The sequence below is a fragment of the Varroa destructor genome, unplaced genomic scaffold (genome assembly GCF_002443255.2).
Source record: "Varroa destructor unplaced genomic scaffold, Vdes_3.0 BEIS01000006.1, whole genome shotgun sequence".
NCBI classification, from domain to species: Eukaryota; Metazoa; Arthropoda; class Arachnida; order Mesostigmata; family Varroidae; genus Varroa; species Varroa destructor.
The window spans coordinates 15,236,003-15,261,344 of record NW_019211459.1 but is presented as its reverse complement, the minus strand read 5'-3'; the positions used below and the strand labels follow the sequence as shown (position 1 = coordinate 15,261,344).

Here is a 25,342-nt window from a genome sequence, read left to right as displayed (position 1 = left end):
ACATTTTTCCCGCCAAAACTTCAAAAAGAAATACAGTAACTTCATCAATGGGCCTCTAAGTTATTTCCGCATATCTGTAGTCATATTAAACGGTGTTATTATTAAATTAAAAATAGTAGCTTTTTCGTAGAGTTTAAAGGGAGTGGCTACCTTCGGTAAATAGATTTTTTAATTAAACGACAATTGTAAGGGGTCCACGTCAGTCTAACAACTCGTCTTGCGAATCTGCATTTAGGTAAATCTTTAACGAAAAGCTCTTCGAAGGAAACATAACTGAATTTACGATGCAGACGTCTACTTATGCTCTGTTTTCCTTTCTCTCCGTAAAATTCTTGCGCCTGGCGCTAACTTTTGCTAAGGAAGTCAATATTGTCGACATGTATGATCTTCCGAGTTTCGAGTCGAGTTTTTAGGATTAAACTATAATAAAAACCGTCATATATTCAGTATATAGATGCGATTATTAGGAGCATGCATTGCTTATGATTTGTTTGCATTAGTTAATTTTCTTTTCTTAATACAGAACTATTGAGAGTACAACAGACACTTCTTTAAGCAGCCTATCACCTAATCACCTAGGTTCGCATGATCAGTCACCATTGGAAAACCGGTTTCTTTCGTTTCCCGTTTGCAACGTGTAGTCCTACGACGATTCTTTAATCTTTAGGTCGCCTAGAGTAGACCTTAAAAATTGATTTGATAAAATCAGATTTTCGTTAATATATAAAACGGGCTAAAAATATCTCGCAGCAAATCCTCACTTCGGCCACCTCGCTATGGAAGTTGGATCATCTAGGGTATTAGAGTAACTGTACGTGTTAGTAACGTTAAGGACAGAAACGTCAGTTTCATAGCCTAACTCATGATAGAAGATACGGTAATTATCTCATAGAAAACACCCCCTCTCTCTCTCTCTCTCTCTCTCTCTCTCTCTCCATCGCTCTCAAATATTCCTACGGATATATATCATTCAATGATACATTAGAAATAGCGAAGTCGACCTGCACTGCAATATCTGTAGCCGATGCTAAAGCAATGTAGCATCTGCCTTCGCGCGAGAGAGCTTTAATAAATTATTAAGAAATTCAAGCTTGTAGAACTAGAATATTTTTTTATAACGGAAATAAAGCGAAAATTATTTTTTTGCATGCTATTTCCTGATTATTCGTCTGAAACTCTGAGTAACTATTATTTTGCATAAGATCATATTTAAGAGACACCAAGCAATTTCTACGCGGAATATTCATCCGCGGATCCGGATAATTCATATTGCTTTTTTTTAACGTGAGCAAGCAACGATTTTACTGTAAGGCGTGGGGCCAACGGCTATAACTTTGAAACGTTCGTTTCAAACTTACTTAACTTCGACTAGTGTATTGTAAATTGCAGTGCTGTGTTTGAAAATTATTCTTTATCTGTAGTGATGAACATGAAAAGATTATTTATCTCACGTGCTTGTTAGTTGGCTTAGCGTGTCACTTCTTCCTAGAAACGTTCGCAAGAGTTAAGAGGATATTTCTCAAGACAGATTTCCACGAAGAGAGCATTAAAAGCCTTAGGCACCCCATATCTAGCTAACACTTGGCATCCGAAGTTATTTTCAAAAATACCAAAGTTGACTTACACCATAATTAAATTCGAAGTTGTAAAACACCTCAGAACAGAATTAGAATGTTACTTCTAACTGAGTATCTATGATGCGTCCTATTGTATTAGGACGTGGACAGCGTAGCGACATCTCATTTGATACTTCGAGCAATTGCCAGCTAGGTCTTCTAAAACTTTGACAAATCTCTTCATCGGAATGAGCAACGACTGTATCCTATGAAACGTAGAAAGTGGTTAATCCTTTTGTTTTCTGCGCAAACAACTAGTGCCACTGCGTTGCCTCATCACGGAAACAACGGACTTACAGCTCGAGACATTGTCTGATCGCTTGAGTTATCTACCTAAGATACCATATAACGTTCAGTGTATTTTTTCTTTTGGTTCTAAAGCCCGAAGAAGTACTCGTCATTGGCCGACACAGAACAAAGCGAGTGATCTGCGTTTAGCTCAGCCGTCTCGTGCGTACGATAAACAGAGTTCAGCATAGGCATTGTAGGTCTGCGCAGCAGTCGTATCCTTCTCGTTTGCGAAGCAATAGCCACTGGGTTTTTTTCAAATTAAGAAAATAATTATCGTCTGGTTCTCATTGGCCGAGTTAGTTTTATTTAGATTTATTGCGTTTAAACGATCACGGCTGGGAACTGGGGGACCGGCGGGAACAGGACTCAAGCACTAGAAATTCATTGCAATATGATTATTAGCTATCTAGTTCGGTGCAGCCTTTCTAGATGATAAAAAAGAACTTAAAAACGTTGCTGTGAATCGTCTGGTAGCAGAAATAGTTGGTGTTAACGTCGCCTTGAGCTCATAACCTACGCAAACTTGCCGTACATCCTGCACAATCCCCATCTTCAATAGATCGACATAGGATCGCTTGACAAATTAAGATACGTACTTACCGTGACGTTTATTTAAATCCAACTAGATGTTTGCGTCCTTCAAACTGCCACAGATCGTCCATTAAGTAACTTTATTTCTATGCCGATATTATGCTCTCCATAAAATGTTGCATTCATATATTATTGTGGGTAGTGTTGATCAGAAGTCACTGACTGTAGCAAACACTTGTACGAAATCATTTTTCTCACCTCAAACTGTAAGCTTCGACAAGGTTTGGTTGGACCGATTTCAACTTCAACTTCAACTTGCTCGTTTCCAAAGTGGCCAAAACAGAACTATCATTGGATCATTCTTCTTTGTTCATTGTGTGTTTCTTTTATCATTGTATGACTATGTAGCGTATTCTGGACTGCAAGGCCCGTGTAAAGGAGGACCATATATTAGGTGTGACTTTTGTCTCAAGCAAGCACAAATAAACGCTTTCTTTTTTTTAGAATGTAAAGCAAAGAAGGCCAACACTCCGTCTATTTTTTGGTTGCACCTGCATCCAGCCACTCTGTGCTGCGCCCTGATCTAAATCATCTTTATATAACACTGAATACCTTTCTGGGTTATATGGTTCATCATAATTACAGTGGTCTTTTTGATCTAAACATATTGTCTTAATAGAACAACCTGTATAGTTACTTCAGCTCGATTACGGGCTACGCAGACCTGAATACACTGCGGATGCAACGCAGGACTTTGCGAAATCTTACCCACTGGTTCAGAGTTCAATTTTGCATCCGTTTCACGAACATGACTGGCAATCGTTCCTGCAACTACTGCAGGTTTGTCCTAATGGTTGAGGACCTGAACTGTTTAAGAGGCTTGAAATCTTGCAATTGTTAGCGTGTAATTATTTGACATGATGTATTAAAGGCAGAACAGACAACATAATTTGGTTTGGAGCACTTTCGTAAGAATGTGTTATGGCTCGATGTTTATAGAAATAATAGCTATCAGATCTTGTTTGCATCATACGCTGCAATTGCGTCGGCTACGGCTCTTCAGAATAGCAGTTCGGTAAGTTTCAGGGCCTTTCAGAATGATCGTCTTCAACGATACCTAACGTCGTTAAGTAAACAAGCTCAGCACCGAAGTGAAACGTAGATTTCGAAGCCAGGTAATGAGGCAACCCGTGGGACAAGCTCTGCTGAAACCGTCAATTAACCTTATCCTGGTCCCTTTGAATCCAGGCTGTTGAAAAAGGTCGATCGAATTTTGGCTTTCGAGACTTAGATGTATAGCATTTTTACAGTAATCATATTGGAGGTATTTTAATCTGCATGGTCATGCTCCAATGATGATACTATTGTTTACATCTTTTATCTATCGCAGGAACATGATTTCGTCTATTTTATCCCCGCCTCCCCGCTTGTCTGTCTATCCACATTATTTCGCTCCTTATGGAATAAAATATATTTGAGCAACAATAAAAAATTAGTTGCTCAATGTGTTCAAGCATCCTTTATTGAACAACAACCCCACGCAACAATTCGTATAGGCAAACCTGTGCGTGGCCGGTATCCAATAATTGCTTCACTACCTGGATGCCGTTTTCCGCTGCACTGGCATTCTCTAGAAAGACCTCTGCCTTAAAGCGAAAAATTGTAAGTTACCTTTCCTCGATAAATTTAGTTATCCTACAGCGGCGACCGCTGAGCGTTCCGGAAGATTCGTGAATGCAGAATAATTGCTACTTTTTCAGAGAGATCTCTGACTCCACCTCTCAACTCAGCTGTTTGTTGGCATCAGATGTAAAGGCACTGGCGTAGACAAGCAATCTAACCAAATTAATTCGATTCCTTAGATATGCACAGTTTACAAGCATCAATTAGAATACTACAACGCATCAGAACACGATCAACTGTAGGCTGACAAACGGGTAAATTTTATCAATTCCAGGCACAACACCAATAACGATCAACTGACGCCTTCACAAGAGTCTCGATCTTCTAACCATAGCTAACGAGAGACTCAGTGCAAATGTATACATGGCTCCATCTTCATTTTACATAAATTCTCATAGATCAACGGGGTCGTCCATTGTGTTAGGGAAAGTGATAGCGGTGGTGCTCACGTTCATTCTGTAACTGCATTTATGCTTCCCTGTTGCTCCGCGCACGGACGCAAGATATTAAGGGAACCACCCATAGAAAACGCACTCCAAATTGTCGTTACGTGAGCGTAGCGTTTTAACACACTTTAGCAGTTAGTCCGGCGGTTGACACAGCTAGGATGGCCGTCAAAGTCGCTTTGGTATATTAGTCGTAGGGATACGTGAACCTGCCGCGGGGTCTGATGCTCACGCTGGTGAGGGTTCACAATACCTGACTCCCCCTCTCGCTTTTGTCATAGCTCGTTTTCCAACAGTTCTTTTCAGCAAATCTCTCCAATGATAGAACGATTAAAGGCCCTTTTTCGACTGAGAAAGCTATTAGTACCGCATATAAAAGTAGATGCGGTGCCGAATATATAAACAAAGGAAAAACCACATTTCTTACTATGGTCTTATACATGTGCTCGTATGTGGGCGATCTAGTGGTAAGTGAGAGCACCGTTCGATTTCACTAATGACTAGGTAGCGGATAATGACTGTCGTGTAAGGGTCGCAGAGGATACACGGTTATCAAAAAAGTTCTAGCAAAACACTCTGATATATATATATATATATACGCGAATGGGCACCTTTTGAAAAACTTCTACTCTTCGAATGGGCGAAATCTAAAGAGAAAAATATAGATAGTAATCTCCAGCGCTAGACTCCGTGCTGTCCTCCATCGGGCGCTCACATAAGGCAGCAGACGAGGCAGGCATCCGTCACAATAGAAGGCTTCAACGGCGTAACTTGCGAGAGATCTCGACCTTTTGGAATCGTCACTAAGTAGAGCCAAGGCTGGGCAAATGTAAGCTCTCAATTGGAATTGTGCTATGGTCAGATGTATATGGCAAGGTAAAAGTCCACGGGATTAGGGTGTGTAATATTTAACGGAAAAAGATTGAACTTCACACTTAATACCCTTTTTACCAACACAGCAAATTTTTATGTTTTGGCGGAACCACAGAATTCTTGCCTTTACTGAATATAATGTTGAAGGCATCTCCAAGACCTTTGTACATCTCTCTAACATTTAGCCAAAGTATCGTCGATATCTCCTCAAGCTAACGTCAGATATATGTTACAAGTAAGAGAATTTCAGACTAGACTTTGAGTTCAAAGACAAACACTTGACATTCGTTTCTTTTGCCATATAGTCTTGACAAGTCCTCGTTAGTAAATTATGGACTTTATCACACCGCAGATATTAATTAACTGGTGGTAAGTGTACTTCAATAAATACAGCAGTGAGCGTTAAGAAAGGGGCAACGACAGTTTGATGGGCATCATACTTCTAAATCGGGCAATAATGCCCAGGATAGCTTGGATACTCATTCTGACAAGTACCGGCGAAGTTGCTGTGCGTATTGGAATTACTGAACGATACAGAGGGAATTGGGCCCTCGCTGTGCTGATCCGACGGTGATAAGGCTGCTAGCTTAAGTAAATTTTGAATTAATCGCGTGCTAAATTCTGTACCGTCGTGCAAAAGAAGACCTTTCTTACAAAGCAGGTTAGTTATATTGAGAGAATATATACATTTCAATGCAGCGCTGTTATGAAGTCATTTCACGGCTTTTATAGTGGTGTTCAAAAAGGCCAAGGTACGAATACATTGAAAATTCGGAGCCCCATATCGGACGAGAATAATGATTTCAAGGCACACCTTTACGTACAGCTAAAAAAACGGAATAGAGACAGGTATCTTGATCTTTCCTTAACACTGATTCGAAATCTACGTTTTTCGAAGTGTTTCTTAACCCCAGTTGTGAGTTCAGCCTCTTTGCGGCTCCACCTCTATTCCTATACGACATATGGAGCCGAAGTTTCTCATCTGTTTTTTACTTCTACCTGAATCACCTCGGTTAGTTAAGCGCGATCTTAATCGCATCCATAGAGTTCCTGGCGGTAACATTTACTGGGTTGCTTGTATCTACGTGTTAACGTTTTTGTTATGTTGAAAAAATCGAGCATCAGTAAACTCGACATAGGTACCACTCAAGCATTAATTATTACTATATTTGTTGTTAGTTGCAGCAAATTACAGTGTGTTTTATCAAACTATGTTTCTTCTTTATACATAGCATATTCATATACAAGTTGAACTGCAGCTTTGGCAACCTCCTCAGTGAACGCTGGACGCTCGATATCACAAGAAAAAGCCTTCGGTATCCTCTACACACATATATTTGATGCTTTTCAAAAGTTTACGTCATTTGTTGGAAACATTCGTTGAACGACCACGACGGTCACGGCGCCAGCCTCTCTCACCGTTCGAGGGCGCTGTGCTCTGCCTTGCATCTGATACGTAATAGAAGCATCAGCAAAAATCTATTCGTCCGTCCACACCTCAGTATTATCAACGGCCAACTGCTATTCGAAAAATCGTCTGAAACGCACAGACGTCACAGCAGTGTTCTGACCACAGCTGACACTGATCCGCTGCGCTGTCAACTTGAGTGCCGTGTTACCTGTACTGCAACAGCATATTCTATAGATACTTTCAATGGCATCAACAATACCATAGCGTCGATAATATGCATGCCGCCGTAGGACACGCAATGATGTTCTTGCCACTATCGTTGTCGCTGACATCGGCGGCACTGCTGTTGTTGCCATTGCTATAGTTCGCAACTTGTTCATCTCATAGAAATCTACTTAGCGCAGCACCGGCGCTGGCCGTCTGTCAGATATCGAAGTGCAAATAAAAACCCTTGCCCCCTTCACAGACACAAGCCCACGCCGACACAGCCGTCCCCTTCAGCAACCGTTTTGACGAACCAGTAGTGCGGTGGCAGGAGTAGAAGTGGCAGGCAACGAAACTATCGGTAAATATGATCCGATGAGCCCGTGAAATCTTTTTACAATAGTACAGCAACAGCTGGAACACCGCAGAGAATATATCCTACCCCATTTGTTAGCATCAATTGCCTTCTTGTAACAATATTAAGAAATAATCCAATAAATAATAGAGTGTCAGCGGTCCATCACTGCTCAGCAAGGATCAACAACAATGGCACTACCCACGAGTAACGCCAGCAACAATAAGCATGGAGCTTCTATCTTACGCCTAAATGCCCCTTTGAAACCATCTTAAGTCAGGGCAACTTTAGGCAAACAGTATATTTAGAACGGGGCTTGTCGTGATGGGTTCCAAGGCGCACAAAGTGGGGCGGCGCATTACTGTGCTTCCCGCGTCGTCGTACGGTGATTCAAGGTGATTGATAAATTAATTACGCGCGTAGGTGCATTGCATAAGACGAGTCTATCGACTATTAAATTTTAAAAGCGAATTTCAGTAGAGTCTTTCAAAGGACATCATACATGAAGTAATGATCAAAATGTTTGTTATGCATCATTTATTTGACAAACGAACAGGGAGTGTTCCAATTAAAGCGTAAGGCGTGCACGCATATATTTTGATTGATAGAAGAAGCTTACTCAAATCGATAAACTTGAAATCAATGAGCAAAGGAAACATGAGCATGAGATATGCCGGTTACCTTCAGCCCCTTAGTTGGACACTAACTTGAGCCGCGTAAAAATGGTAGGTAGTCCTCTCAAGCAGTCAGACGAGCCTAGGCCGCTCTATCAGACATTCCCAGCTTGTATCATATTTGAGTAAACAACGGGCTCTGCGGCTTACACTCAGTGTATTAGTCTTTGCTTGCCGCTATATCGGCAATACACAGTCTTCGAGCTACCCAGTATTTTTCGAGTTATCTGTTAGGTTAGATTAGGCATAAATATGCAAACTCGATTCTAAAACGTACCGCGATCGGTCTGCTGAAAGTCCTAGGTATGTTTTCACCCGCGTGCCGTATAAAACACCTGACATTTCCACGAAAGAAAAAAAACTATATTTGCAAGTAAATTTAACCTAGAGGAAAATACACCAAATCAATCAGTGAAGGTGAAGAATCCTGATTTTTTCCAGGTACCTTCGACGAATCGCTTCTTGTCATTATCTAACAGCCTCAAGCTGTCGATCCGCATGCAACGGCGACCGAAGACGTCGACCCAATTTTTCCCGAATTTGTTTTGTTTGCGTATTTTTGTTCGATTCCAACTCTACGTTGCAGCTGTATCGAGCGCGTAGGGATGACGACTAAAGATATTAGCTTATGCCGTAAGTAATCGATAGATAAACGTGTTCCCCACGCCATTAGAAATATTGCTGTTTTACAGCAGGTCGTCGTATAGGTAGGTCCAATGGGTAATTCTAACGTAAGGTATATCATCCAAAGAAGCTAATCGAGACGTTCTTACAACGTCCATTTATCTTCGCTTCTCAATGAGCACCGGACGCGCAATTAGATTCGTATGTGAACTACTACAGGCCAACCAGCTTCTGCAAATCGGGATCTTCCCTAATTATTGTGTTTGTCCGTTAATTATTATGTGCAATACGTTATTACGAAGAAATTATTTAGCCGCTTTTTTCGTCAAATGGGAAGTACTGTTCGACATTGTCGAAGGAACGATCATTTTGGAAAGCAATGGATCTGTTACTACCGGCCTCATGGCTGTCTGCGTAGATTTTTATCGGTAATAGTGTCGCGATATTGATAAAGCTAGTTAAGGCTATACGATTTGGTTACCGTGTGGCGTTGAACAGAAGAAGGCATGTTAATTGGTATACCTCGATCGAGTATTGCGAAGCACGCTTAGGTATTTATAGTAATGAGTAATATTTTGGATGGGTTAATAGACTGTCTGTCGAGAAATTCCGGATGTCTAATGATAAATGTCGCAATGAAAATGCAATAAAAATGATGTAATACAAATAGTTCGTCTATTTAACGCCGGGTATAAGTCAATTAACTCATTTAAAGATGGCGTACTTGTTTCCCGTAATTGAGGTGGTGACACGGTTTTTTAATAGGCTAGCTGTCAAAGGGCTAGGAATTCTTGATTTTTTCATATCAGTTTTTCATGTCCTTGTTTGTACCTACAGTTGATTTATAAGAAGCAGTGATCACATAGGTTCGCTCAGCCTGGACGGACCTCCCTTCGTGCTGGGAGCCAGCCAGCCAGCCAGCCAGCCAGCCAGCCAGCCGGCCGGCCGGCCGGCCAGCCGTCTGACCGAATACCTATCGGCGATACCGGACGTAAAATTCGAAGCATAGAGATTTGTTCGGCCAAGTGTCGAGGTCCAGCCATAGCGTATTAGCTTTAACGCAATTGTGTCAGTGCTACGGTTAACAAACAAATACGGTGCACCATTCGAGCGTCTATTAGCACGACTTCGCCGACATTTGTGGCATTCGCAAACCTGCCTAATTTGTGCTTCATGAAAGATTAATCGATCATTTCCTTTCCTCACGCGCAGTATCACGCTTGCGATGGCGAAGCAGTAAAAGAGCATGCCTGATGTCTTCGGACTTCTGGGAATTTTCGATGTAGTTTGATAACATAGTTATCCCAAGCCCATGTCGCAATCAGCGGAGGGGCTCAGTTGATAAAAGGCTGAAGCACGCGAACAGGGTAAAGACCCTATTTGCATGCTCCTTTCGCCTGCATCGTGACTGTTAATGCTACCGTCGTGTGACACGTGACAGCTAAATACGTACTTTTAGCTAGTCATGGATTTTATCTTCGCAAGCGTAAGATCATGGTACGCCAGTCAACGCATTTAGGTTATAATTTGTCGACCTGCTGCAAGAAACAGACTTTGCAGGATTTCATATTGTATTGATGTAATCAAATGTATCAAGTAGTAAAATGTCGCTTATAGCTCGCTAGCCACCGACAAACACAAGCAATGTGAATGCTATTCATACTAGTATGCTTTTCGTGTCGATCTTTCAGTCACTTTATGCGGTTTTTGTGATATCCAAGCGGGTAAATTGTTCGTCTGCTAAATTTAGGGATACGTTCTAGGTACAGGTTCGAATCCGCGCGCAGACACTGTTTCGTTTTATGCTGGGTGCTAGAGGTCTGAATCAAGATCTAACGGCTTAAGTACCGGACGTGAAATACGAACGAATTTTTTTAGTCACTTAGTTGTCTGAGTGTCCATCAAGAGCTCTGGCCTATTTTGTAGCCCTAACTGAGGCTCAGGACTGGAAGGGCTGCGACAATGTATGAAGACCTTTTTGACAGTATAAACTATGAGCTCCCAGGAACGAACTGCATGTAAGCGTTTACCCAGTATCAAATGCAGTGTAGGAAACACGCCAGCAACTAACAAAAGATACCAAATCGAGTAAACGAAACAAAATAATAATAGTAATAGATTTGCCTGCATAAAAGCACGGCTCTCGAGCGTGACCAACAACGGAGATTAGATATATATTTTCGCCATCTGGCCAGTTATCTTTTTTGTCGCTAGAAGCAGTCGGAGGTGATTCACATCTACGACACTCTGGTAAATGTGATATATGTTCGATTTTGTTCAAAAGTTCTGTCTTTCCCCGAGTCGTGATACTTGCGCAATGATCTAGAACGAGACCCCGAAGTTTAACTGGCATGAAGATCATGGAGTACTCCAGTAGAATACAAATATGTATAACAAAAACAGCAATAATAGTTTCAGCACGTATCACGAAGCATTAGAATGCGTGAGCATGCGAGACAAAGGCATAATTTGATTTTATACATTTGCGACTATTACACCAAGTTAATACGTCCTACCGGCGGTGATAGTTCTATAGGGACACTTCAGTTCTTCTCCATTTCGGTTTTCGCTTTTATCATAGCGTTGTATGGAAATGAAAAATTTTTCCGACTCATCGCCATGCTTTGATATTCTGCTCTGTCATGCAATTATATGCGGTTTGCTAATGTGATGGTCAACTCGAAGCTAGATCAACCATGGCCCCTAGTATTTTCCGCGCGGGGCGAACGTCCACGATTCCTGTGATCAGCTTCCCTTCTAGCTGTCGCGAATGAGCGGCTCGATAGGATTAGCGCAATTCTAAATACTTCCATTACATTGAAGCCGCAGATGAGTCAGCGATGGACCGTAGTTCGGTGGGTGCACAGTGGCAGCTCCCTCTTACGAAGCTGAACGTTGCATTCACCTTACCCGGAGCTGTAACACCACAGAATTACGAGGTCTTCTTGACAGTCTTCCAGATAACTTCTAAAAAGTGCCTAATTAATGTGCCTTGACCACTCCCGTACAAGCCATCGGCGGTATTCGCCCATTGGGGTAGGAACATGTGACCATCATCTGTGACCCCATCCTATGGTTTGGGGTTGACGGGGTGTCGACCCTCTCGATCGACTCGGCCCCGCCATCCAAATCGCTCAACGACACCGGCATCTGTTCAAAACACCACGCTAAGCACCCCTCTCTCGAGTGACTTCTGCTTATCGTTACTATAATTTCCCCCACGTGTTAATGCTGTTGCCTGCTATGGCTGGTGGCTAAAGCTGTATGGCAAAGAGCAACTGTCGCACTAACAAATGAAATGACAACAAATCATCAAACACGAAGTGAGAAAAGCAACACTGTATAAAGACAACAACAAAAATAAACAGAGGAACACGCATAAGCACCGACATGCAGAAAATTTTTGCTTAACTACTATAGAAGATCCGATGTCTGTTGGCTGCCTGGATGGTCTATCTTTGTCTTCGGTTTTTGTTGTGGCTGCAGCTGCTGCTGTTGTTATTGTTGTTGCTCGGACGCTGTCGCGTCCTTCCGTGTCAACATCTGCGCACTCATAGCCATAGTAGCAACACAGAGCCGACGGTTTACGTCTATTGTATGTTCTGGTAGCAGGAGCGACTGGCTACTTTGCCACAGCAGCTGTTGCCCCCTGCGGAACACCTGTTAGCGCTGCGTCTGCTGTTTCTCTTTCTGTAGATGTGTGTTGGTGCGTGCGGGCATTTGTCTCTGTATCTGCGTGCGAAGGCTCCCCGTCTGTGTATTCAGCGTGAACAGTTATGTCTGTAGCGTCTGTTTTGACTTCACTTCTATCTCTTTACTGGGGCTGTTAGACGCCAAGGAAACTGATGGTACTAGAGAATAATATCGTGTGGATGGATATCGCCATTTTTGCATCGTTAGCTTTAGCGGCGATGACAGCACTAAAATTGCAGTTACGCCAGCGGCAGTGGCGGTCAATTCAGGACCGTCACCTTATATCTAAGCAGCAATGCATACGAAACATACCTATGAGATCCACTGTATGAGCCGTTAACGTCGAAAGCGGCACTTGAAAGGTGCCAATGTGACGGCCACTCCCGTCGGCTATTTTCGGGTCAACGATAGCAGCCCTGGCCGCAGCAGCAGCAGCAGCAGCGGCGACGATTGTACGAGCCGTTCGTTCGGCTGACCCTGACCAGTCCGGATGAGGAACGGAGTGAGAAATGCTCAATGAAACAACTCAATGAAGAGCATTTGTTCGTTTAGCAACAACGACGACGACGACAACAGGAACAATATCAGAAACAACTACGATGAGCATGAAACAAAGGGAAATTTAGCCGAAATTTCCCTCTAATCCTAGCGGCTACGACAGCCATGCCACCTCCGCTTTGGCTATTATTATAACGACAGGTATTTATCGGTCACGTTTAAGCTGGGCATACGGATTTTAAACGCCAGTGGTAGCGCGACTCGGATACGCTACGCGTTCTGCGTCGGAACGATGCGCGGAACTTTGTCATGAACCGTCCATAAGGAAGGCAATAAAGAAGTTGCCGCTGTCAACGGCATTATGCCGTTCGGAAGACGAGGAACGTTAATACACGAACGTCACTGCCAATTACGTCTTTTTGTATAACAATATTGCATGTATTTGTGCAACGTGGATAGGCTCATTTACATATTTGGGTAGCTTTGTCCTTTACGTGCATGCATATGTTTGATGACGAAGGTCATTCATCCATGTATTTAAACTGTTTCTCATGGGTCTACAAAACGTTCAGCAAACCTGTAGATGACCTGTGGCTGAGGTTCGTATTGTAACACTGCTAGCGAAGCAACAGCCTGCTGTTATCTTATTCGTCATAAATCACCAATTACTTACAAAAGGCTTTGATAACTTCTCGCATTTTTAATAAAGCTAAATATATCGCTCATAGCTTTTTTGAATTATATAGAATTTGCCTTATGGCTACTAAGCAATAATGTTTGACGTTCTCCTTGGCAATAATCAGCTGTAGCAATTAAATAATAGGAAAATTTTAAGAATTTTAGGTCAAACATGTTGTAAAAAGAAATTGGCAGTGTAATAAAAGTCGGCAACTTTAGAAGAGTAATTTCATTTAATTTAATAATAAAAAGAAAAAAGAAATAAGTTTATAGGTAAAGCAGCATTTACTGCAGGTGAAGCTTCTGTCCCGACCGGTTGCGGGCAAGGAAAAGCCAGAACACTGAAGACCGCAGCAGTCTCCGGTTCAAATCTGCTAGAGCACATATAAATAAATGCGGTCGTGTGGTTTAACCATGCAAATTATTATTATAATTAATATATATTTTTCAATACACTTGATTGCTCCTTAACCCTAACCCTAGCTCTTCGTAGTCTATATATACATATATAGACCTATATGGCCTAAAAATGACCAGTGACGGGAAGAATGTTTTCCAGGGAAGAGACCTGGCACACAGATCTTTTGCCATCATAGACGTTTGCGAAGTTTTGATTCCAGATAAACTGTAATTTTCAATTTCTAACTGCACCGACTGTTAGGAAACGGATGATGGCTCTAAATCGAAATAGTACGATACAAGTGGGGCGCTCACGCATTGTATTACAACGCGGACTGTATAACCGAACGACCTTCAAGGAATACGAATCGGACCTCGAAAACACGCGTTTGCTGGTATAGCTAAATTTATCTTCACGTCAATGTGATTTGAACCACTGTACAATTGTTCCTTTTTCATCCTCTATGCTACGACAAAAAGCTTTACACGTAACACTATTGAAGGCCTTCTCAGGTCGTCGGGGAAAACAAATTGTTATTTTTTTCGAGTTTTTGAACCATGCTGTACAACATCCCTAATTAACTTCCGACGGTACCAAAGCACGATTATTGTTGCCATTGATTTAAATGATCCGTGGTAGATATTAGACTGTGCACGGTCGTTGTGATGCCACTGATCGTACTATGCGTTCCGGCACGATGGCTCTATGCCAAAAGGGAACGAAGCGAAGATATCAAAGTTCCTTCTATTGGATAGGTTGAACTGTTCGACGTTTTTAATTAGTGCTGCTGATTGTTAAGTAACAGTAATATTTAGATCTTGAATAGACTGATTTTTTTTCTAGCGAGGCTTTACATATTTCGTGTTTATATTCAACAAATAGTGTGTGTATCATTTAGAAGTATGCGGAACTCGCTCAAATATTTGACCAAGCGAAGCAAACGGCAAAGAATTACGTACTTCAGTCACCGAGTCTTCGACATGAGATCTACCTCATAAGCACTTGAGATGCTCTCGTCGAGAAGGTTTTTTTTACCTTGCATCAAATGCACCCGGCAACACTTATAGCTTATAGCCGGTTATCTTTCAAAAAAAGCCTGATCTAGAATTATGTATATAGAGAGGATCGAGAAGGCCGTGTTTCAGGCTTTTCAAGCTTGCTAAAAGTCGTTCCTGAATCGAAATGCAAAGCAACATAAATAGGACGAAGTACTAGACAAAATTTGCACCGGAGTATGATTTGTATTTGAAAATTACAATCGTTTGTTATTATTATTATTATATATATTAAAGTAGGCAGTCGAATGAATGTTTAATTGCTTCAGAATTGCTAAAACGATACTGTGACTAGTGGATTGATTAGCTTTATACTTAAAAAAAAAGCAGGTGCCACACAAAAAGAAGCGGCCAAAAGCCACCTACGACACTTCCCGCCAAAACCGGTAACGTTCACAAAACTTAGCCTTGACTAATAGTAAGACACACATAGACGCTAGAGACAAAAGCAATCATGTTTTTAGGTAACTAGGCACGCACGAGAGCATCTAAGTGGTAATACTTGGAAAGTCAAAGAAAATAGCGTCCGCCATTTGACTGGTAATTCTAGAAAGCAAAAAGCGTCTAACGGTAAAGCCAACGGTAGACCCCCTAGAAGCTGAGACAACACTTTAGCAATGCGGACACGCGTGACATATAGCTAAAACAACGTGAAACATAGATAAAACAGGAGTGAAATATTCACAGTTACACAAAATTCATCCAGATCTTTATTTTAGTGAGGTGCATATCTGAGCACTTAAATCCGATCAGATATAATTTCGAAATCATTAAGCCAACATTGATATTTTGAATTAAACAAGGATCGCGTCTGATAATTTTCTGTTGCACCAGATTAATTCGCTGGTTTCGGTTAACAATTTGAACGTAATCGAGTAAATCCGGTAACTTCATACAATGAGAACCATGTGTACTAATTGAGTAATAATACAGATGGAAAATGCAGTCGTCATGGCAAGATTGAAGAACGTCCTGTATCTATCGTTTTTTTTTTTTTTTTTATTGAAGCTGGCTCAGGGCAGGTTAATGGGCGCTGAAACTGAAAAAAAAGCACCTCCCAGAGATAGTGTCTCTATAGACGAGCAGGAGATTTCTAGCAGCGATACAAACGTTCAGATTATGAGCATCGAAAAGTTTATAGGACGGGAGGATGCCGTGGTTTTCGTGTAAATCTTAAGAAATACGTAAAACATTTCGATGGCCTCAAAAAGTAGGAGGCCACTACGGAAGACGAAGAAAAAGACTCGGTTGGCAACTTTATATGCCCGTACAGCTGAAATACAGTCACCCAGTCTTCACTGGGAGCAACACAACAAATGTACGATTACGGGGCCGACCTTTAGTATTAGACAACGACCACGAGTCATTAGAGCGAACCGACATAGAAGATGTCCCAACAGAGAAGCGGATTGAATAGATTATAACTTAAAACGAGGAAGCTTATGATCGAGTTTACTACGATGAGTTGTTGTTGTATTCCGTCGTCTTTTTACTTACCATTCAGTTATTTGTTCAGATACACATAGGTTATCGCTATACGTCTTCAATTTTTAACACTTTTATCACGTACCACTCGGGACGCATTTCTGCATATATTTACGACAAAGGCTTTTGGGCAAAAATCGTAAGATACAATATTTACGTAAAACTCTGGAGTAAGTATGTTGTGTTCAATAAAACGTTACCCGTCCTATCTTATCCTTTTCTAAACCTTGTCGCCTGCTTTCGTCAGGCTGACATCTGACGGCTCGTATTGTTTAGCTGTTTGTGTTTTACGAAAGGGACATAGGCGTCGATATCTAGTAGGATGGACAGATCAAGTAACAAGGTTCAACCCAGTATGTACTAAAGTCCTGGAATTGCTGCTGAGTTGCTTTTGGGCTCGATCATTTGTTCCTAAAATCACTAAAAAACATCGTTTTTGATAATTATTAGCCAATTTCAGCGTTGATGTTTATACGATATATAATATCTCGATAACATTTGTGCCCGGCATGGTTGGCAACTAGACGAGTGAACTAGGCATCCCGTTGGAGATATTTGTTGCTACAGGATCCAAAAATTGACATCTCGGTTGTTCGTTGTTTCCGTAAAAGTGTTAGAATATTAGGCTTGTTTGTTCCAGTAGATAGATCCTCCATTTCATATTAAGGAACCGCTTCACCAGCGATGCCTATAATTCAAAGGGTCTAATGATAAAGCAAACGTACGTGCGCTATGAGCTATTAACAATGATAATTCTAAAAATTCGAAAGACAGCTGACAGTCGAACTTTGTATTTGAAGGCTGTTAGTTGGGCCTGGTCAATCCAACCTAACATTTTTTACCATGCCAAATAATATTATCAGAATAAAAGACTGCGCTATAATTTTTTACTTGAAAATCTAGTCCTTTTTCGCAGTGGATTACAGTTTACTTACTTGTTAAGGAAGCTTAGCCATGTAACTGCGCTACCTGGGTGGCTTGATGAATTTCGACTTTCCGTTAGGTGTCGTATCATGAATACAGTGATGCATCATTTTGTATAATGATGGCCCCGTTATGTTTATTTTCATATAAGTTGTCGATTTCATTGAACGTCCTTTATAGAGTGTTTTGTGTCAGTTGCCCTTCTGCTACGCTAGACATTTTATAATGAACAACCGATGCTAATTTAAAACGAATCTATTACAAATACAAGAGAGTGCACATATAGACAATTTGGAGTTAGTCAGAAATGGGTTTACACTTACACTACTTACCGAAACATTCTCCTAAAACGGGACGGGTTTTCATTTCGGGAAAATTAACTGGTTATCGTTAATGGCTGTCGAGTCTAACCTGCTCAACGATATTTCAAAGTTAAACTTGAACAAATCCAAAACAAGTTACTAGATAATTTTTGATTTCCTAAATATGTTAAGAAGCTGTTCTTCTATGAGCTTAAAGAAGAACTAATACGGTACATTATACACTAAACCGTAAAAAAAAAGGACGATAAAAAGTGTAACTCATTTGTCAATGTTTACGTTCATGTTTGCTTTAGTACTAGAAAGGTATAATGTCACTGTCCTATACAAGTTAAAAAAGAAGAAAGTATGCTTTTAGATAAGGTCCTGAGGGCCTGCTGGTGACAGACGGCGTTTTTTTTTAGCCAAACGTGTTGTCTCTTGACGACCGATACTTGATTCAGCTAAAAAATCTAGCGTCTCCAACGTACTAGTGCGCGTACCGGAAGGTTGTATAAATTTACACAGCTTCGATATAGATTGCTACATGGATAATTATATAATACAGACGTAGTATAGCTGGAACATTATTACTAACCACTATCTGTACAAATAGTTAATGCGTTTTCAACGGCGGGCATTATTCAATCGGCGACACTGTTCAGTGATTGCGCGAATTTGCCAACGCAAAGAGGCGCCGTTAGAGCTTCTAGATCGTTTTCAAATTTCCACAGCAGGTACACTTCATGCTAGAGGGTGCTCTGAGCTGCAAGCAAGCTGATTACTTCGGTGAATATAAAATTCTATACAAGGTTTATATGTTTTTGCAAAACATGGATTTCGAGCAAACTGGCACCGAGTCGACACGAGAAACAGCTCATTCTTTCGTCGCGAAACTCAGCTTCTAGCGCAGAAGTATGGGCATTGCTTCTTATATTCGAAAAATTTGCATCTAAACTTGAACACAAGCACGCGAGATATGCTTTGAACCTACAGATGTGCATAGCACAGAAGGGGTAAACTTAACGAAACAAATTATGCCTAACGATCTAATAAAAGCATAAGAAATACAGGATCGTAAGGACTGTATCTGATTTCTATTCTATATTTGATTATAGAATAATAATTACTACCTAACGGAGACAATTTTATTATAAACCCACATTATACCTTTGCTATTAACGCATAAACTACGGTATCAGGTAGAATATATATATGCAAAAGGGCTTTCCTAGTTCAAACAAACAGCAAAGTGCACTATTTGCAGGCTTTTCTATGTGTTCAGCGTACTTAGGAACGATGGCAAATATATGACAAATTGAAAAGTACCAGCACGTCACATTACCAGCAGTCACGCATCGTAGCAGACCTGTTTTAAAGACGATTAGTAAAAGGAACTTGATAGCTCAAAACGTTCCTTTTAGTAATATCATTCGATGGACAGATGGCTGTCTGTATACGTTAAAACTGAGGTACATATTGGATTCTGGTAGCTGTCGAGACGAGAGTCAAGGGGTGACGCTAGCTCGGACATCAATTCGTAGTACTGCCCGTCAAATCGCTACTAATTAAGGCTCAATAGTCATATATATACTCAATAATAAGTGTATCATTTCAATACATATATGTGATTTTTTTTTACACATTCTTATATTTTTATTGACAGTCATTTATACACATTGGTTAGTAGTTATGCCAGTCAACTAAAAATAATGCCAACGGCACACTCCCATTCGGAACATGTGTCCAAGTGCTGCTTAGGTTAAAACTCGTATTGAAAGTTGAATAAGCGAGGTATTCACATACGGAATACATTAATCCAAATCCATTCACTTGAGCCTGTTTGGCCTTCGATGCAAAAATTCAACGCCACTTGCCATATCGACAGAAGGCGCATACATAGACCATAGACAACTAAGGACCGTTATACGAAATTTACTGTTCGACGATCATCGTTCCCGCTCGAAACAATATGAAACGTATACTACACAACAGGTGCCACACGGTAAATAAAAAAAATAGCTATTTAGAACAATTGGTGAAGGGAGAAATTTTCCATCTCTATAGATCGGATATAGCACTTCTAGAAGTACTGCATGCAGTCACATGTCAAACACACACAAAACAATGTCGTGCAATCAATAATAATTACATATTGAAAATAATATATCGGCAATTCTCCTGTATTCGAACGCCGTGGCGCCATATTTACCGCCATTCTCATGGAAGATACTATCATTTCATTCGATCTACGCCAACAAGTTTGTCTGCGTCCCTTAGTTAGCTTGTTCATTGGCTTTTACCACTCGAATTATAGCTTTACCCCGGCCAACTATCGAGGGTCCATGTCAATCCAGAGAGATATCAATTTTTTTTCCGATATCAATTTTGAAACGCCATCAAACACAGAAAAAATTGCAGGATTGGCAGCATCATTAACAATAAGAGCAAATATAGGAATCCCGTTTTTACATAGGCATAGGTAGATAGTTAAGGACTATTACTGTAGTCGCCTTCCAACCTACAACGGACGATATAAGGGCTGCGTGTATGCGTCCAATAAATCAACTATAACGTCTCCTCTATCGTGCCTATTTCAATGTAGTTACAGGCTCGAACAGTGGAAAAGACCTGGCGCGCATTCGTCTCCATTCATTTTTACCTAGTAATTCCTAAGCACCTGTGCGCGTAGAGGTTTGAATCCTTGACTTTTCAATCATGAGGAGCTACTGATATTGCTGCCGCTACTTTTGTGATGGATCTAGCTATCGCAGCGGCGATAACGGCGACTTCCGTCAGTTATCGTCACGGTTGAGACCGACGCCTTTAGCAGCGAGCTGGCTTGATCAGCAGACACGTGTCCCCAGAGCTTCGTCGTTCTCGCCTCGGCGACTCAAACAACCCTTTTTTCTGTTCAAGCTAACTCTACGTTAGATCTTCGCGTGTCGAGCTCAACGACAGTGACCACCATCAGCATCAGCTGAGCGCCATCATAAGGGTACTATGACGTTATGTTGTTGTTGTTGTTGTCGCTGCTGGTGGCTAGAATAAAGCCGACGTACAGAAATGGCTGTTTTTGGTCTTTACCGTCTCGTGCGTTGGTCTAACGGTCTTCATTCTTCTCAGATTTGAATCGAATTAGCCCTTATTAATACGAAGAACTAACAGCGATTTATATGGTTCTGGGTTACGGGCGAGGGCGCACATCCGTGCTTCATACCATCTCCATCATGGTGCCCTGTTGAAAGCAAGCCCGCACTAATCTGTGGATAAACCGTACCACGAGGAACCGTAGCACGAGATGACGTATCGTCAAATAGTTCTCAGGATAGACATTACCCTCAATAAGCGTCTGTGTTCACTGCGATAGATGGCTGCGTATATACATGTGCATGATGATAATGATTTATATCTATATACACCGAATCCCTAGAAGCAACGGTAGTGAGGCCAAGATCGAAAACAGTCGTGTTCAGCGACGATGCTGTCTGCGTCTGAAATGAGTGAATAAACTCTGATATTTGATGGTCATTTTCAGAACACAGCCAAACAAAGATAGAGGGTGGCCTAGAATTCAATTACGTCAATATAGGATAGTATTAAAGGCTACAAATCGTTGTATAACACATAGTAGTCGTACCAACGATAACAGTTTACATGATACAAGATAACCCTATGGAACGACGTGATATGATGATATTCTTTATCCAGAATCGGGTTTCCTAGCCAGACATCAAGAGGGCCCACGAACGGGTTTAGATGGTGGGACAACTGAGTTATGTCGTATTCGCTCGTTTCGTTGCAGTTACGGCATATCGTCCGTAACTGTTATTCACTCCGGTTTTCAGTTATTAGAATACCGACGGCTATTCAAATGGCTTTTACGAGGCTCAAACTTGAGTTTCGAACATAAACATGATTACGAACCGATCTTTTTTTCATTCTGGAGGGGCGAAGATATTCGTATACGGGGGTAAGCGGTTAAATATACACATGTGACTCTGTTAAAATACTGTATTTAACGTTATTCGAAATTATACTTGCAAGGTTATAGTAAGCCTTTAGAGTAGAAAGACAAACATAATCAAACAATCTTTTCTTGCGTTATCTCCACTACTTTCTGTTATTGCATCCTTTATGCCACTTATCTAATTCACATAGGGCGCATGTTTGGTAAGAAAAGTTTTTTCTTTTCTAAGTAAGACTACGTACCACAATGTCCGTGCCCTATTCATTGGCCACCAGATGACAAATGATCGTTGTCAAACATATCTCTAGATTTATGGTTCGATTAGAGAGGTTTGATCAGCGAAGCTGAGTTATCACTCCTATAAGATATATTCTCCCATAGCCATATTTGCTACGTAGAAATAGCAATTAATTTAGGCCCATTTAGCCATTTGCGTTTAATATGTGCACGACCTCCATTTTAAGCTCTTTGTTATTAGAAAACTATACAACAATGACTCACATAGTTTTTGTTGTTATATTTGAGCACACAAAATTTTATTAGCAAAATGGATTTTGTCTCGCAGTCTTTTTGCTTTTACTGGAGTTTCAGCTTATCTCGCTTGCTAACAAACGCTTAGTTTACAAATAGTGAACACATAAGGAAACAAGTTATTCGAATTTTTATTTTTTTTTATCTATCGATTTATCCTCATTTGTGAATGGTATGCATATTTGTTTACCTATATCGTTATATGTATATATATGTTATATCGGTGATTTTGTTGTTGATGGTCAGCAGATAAACAGGTATATGGCATCAATAGAATTTTTCTGCTAAACGACAATTCTATCGTATTCTGTTTATTTTATAATTTCTATGTCTACAATGTCAACGCACCTTGACCGAAACAATGGCTAAACCGGCATCAGCTATTAGCAATAGTTTTAGACAAACCTATATAGGAATAACTAGCACTGCACCACAATATCAAAATGTAGATAATCTACTTCGAGATAAGAAGGAAAGGACTTCGAAACGAAATTTGCTGCACGTGAGATCCGAGATTACGTAAAAGCTTCAAGTATACCTATTATAGCCTGTACCAGGCTGCCCCACGACGATGCTTCGGTGACGTGCCAGAGATATAGAAAGACGATTTAGGGTCGAATGTGCGTGAAAAAGCTATGTATACTGAAATCCTTCTTATGCTAAACCCCTTCAGATCCCCTTGCCCTGGTGGTAACATTGCTAAAACGGCGGTACCAAAGCTTACTGTAGAATTAACAGCTGAAAATCAGCTAGATAAAACGTTTCAAGTCAGAAGAGTCGTCCTTATAATACCTAATATATGTACCGTATGTTCGCGTAAAGATAACCCCATGGCATTTCTGCACTAACAGCAGGAAAATCAAGAAGATCTGATGGTCAACGTGGCGCTTTGTCGCCTTCATATCGAGCTCCCCCGATAATCAAATCAAATGTATCCCCCTTCAACATTCTGTTTTCTACCTTGAATACATCTTTTTTTCTTTTTAGCTACATTTGATATTCGGCTCGTTATGCTTTACATCAAACGCGTTTTGGTGAACTTATCTGGGTATTTCTTCAACCGACCTATGAAATGGCGTGGTAACAAGATGCCATTTGCCAATCCTCAAATCTATTATCCACTTACCTCATACTGGCCTCAAAGTCTTTGCCGTGGTATTAACGTGTTATAATTAATTAACAAAATAAATTTGTATCGTACACATTAGACATAGTCTTTAGAATGACTTTAATTGGTCAATGGTCACTATGCTATTACCTATGATGATAATGGTTGGTAGCCTCGACAAGCAAAAGTTTGGCCATCCACCCAGAAAATTCCCCAGGTTTATTTGTCGTAGACACAATGTTGTTGTGTTCACAACGAAACATTCATAGGAACCTAAATGGCTGTAGAATGCTGTCGCTCACATAATTATCGCTCGTCGAAAATTATACCTCCCGCCATCTTAGTTCTGCATAATTCCGCTTGCCACAACACCTTGAATGTTGGTAATAGCCAACCATAGCTGCTCGTTAGACTGAGTACGATGTCTAGGTTAACTACGGTTGAAGAAATTGATACATCAGATTACTAATGCGTGTGACTCCACGTATAGTAAAGAATTCAAACGAAACGATATCAGGGCGCTAGTTAAAAGTTGCAAGAACATCTCGAAAATACTGTCTTGGATTTTGCATCGGCTCTGTATTGATTGGCAACGTTTTGCTTTAAGAGCGTCTTCACATCCTGCAGTTGCGGATATGAGAAGCTTCGAAATGGCTCGTATCGACTATACGTTCCTTGTAGAAACTATGTTTATAACATGACTGCATCTGAAGTTTCACTGTTGCAGTTGTTTGAAAGGATCATAGTTGCAATTATAGCTAGAAATTTTCTTTCTAGAAGATACGTCATCAGACAGCAAATTATTTATTATATAAGAAGGGGTATATATATACAAGAACGCGTTTAAGAAGATCTTTGTCTTGTTTTCGATTATTTTTAGTACATAGAACGAGATCACATGATTCAATTCGAAATCATTCCTCTTCTATTACACATATAAAATACGGTACAGGAAAAATAAAGACGGCGTTGTATGGACACGGGTTCATAAAGCTCATCCTGTTCTACCCGGCTTATTTTTAAGCAAAGAGGAAATGGCCTTTTCGATATTCTACCTGAGAAAAAAGGACACGAAGCGCCTAGGGCAATGACAATGCGATTATTTTAGAAGGATTCGATTTGTATTTAGTTATGAAAAGTTCAATCGAGAGTATGACTGGGCTGCTACGAGCGAATCTACAAAGTGGACTTCGAACTGGTTAGGTTTGAATGATGATTTTTTTATTTGCGTCAGCGAGACTCTCGTTTATTTTACATTTTCGTCCCAGCTTTATGGCGTTGGATAGCTATACATTTATTAACCGCGTCACCATACTTGATTTCTCTATCTATCACTCCTCGAAGTAAATCGATAGTGGAATACATTAGCCCCTTAGGCTTTTTATAAGCATGCAAAACACCATAATCACACCGATTCACATTGGCATAACGAGCGGATTGAAGCCAATGTTAGATACTCTTTTTTTCTTCAATACATTGCGATCGGATTCGACGTTGTCATCGAATAACCGGACTGCGTGCTCTCAATTGCCGCACCAATGGGTCTTAACTATCTTGAGGGACTTAGGATAGCGCGTTGCATTAATTATTTCGTATTCGGTGAGTATCTCATAGTTACAGATGCCTCTGATTCCCTTGTCAACATCACCTTGCCATCATCTCACTTCGGAACCGCCTCGACAATGCCACCGAACTTGATTTCTCTCTAGGGCAACGTCATCGTCTTGCCTGATTGCTTTCCGGCTAATGGTAGAAATTGAAACTGTGTCTTGTTTTTGGCGACCGTATCCAAATGGGTTTTTTTGTTCACTAAAGTTACAAAAACTACTTTTTCGTCAATGGTACTTGAAAAAACTTCAGTGAGGCAAGTTCCTGACAGATGGCTATTTCTCCGCACAATGGATTTTCAGGTCATCGCGACCAGTATAGCCGAAGAAAGTTTGTAAAATCAATTGTGTCCGCCTAAATTGTATCTCGATTATACGATCGCTTT

At 40.7% G+C, this 25,342-nt stretch overlaps 1 protein-coding gene across 4 annotated transcripts in view; it reads right to left on the bottom strand.

The window, feature by feature from the left end:
• The window catches only part of LOC111252605 (uncharacterized), a 66,760-nt gene that overhangs the window by 21,280 nt on the left and 20,138 nt on the right, over positions 1 to 25,342 (bottom strand). Inside the window, exon 1 of one of the 4 annotated variants that reach the window (XM_022810783.2) lies at positions 4,571 to 4,999. The exons of 2 other annotated variants lie outside the window; for them this stretch is intronic. In XM_022810783.2, the coding sequence (XP_022666518.1) occupies positions 4,571 to 4,576 (6 nt within the window). In that variant the 5' untranslated portion in view covers positions 4,577 to 4,999. Of the gene's footprint in view, positions 1 to 4,109; positions 5,000 to 25,342 lie in introns of those variants that run through there. One more of the 4 variants, XM_022810784.2, reaches the window with a different exon arrangement.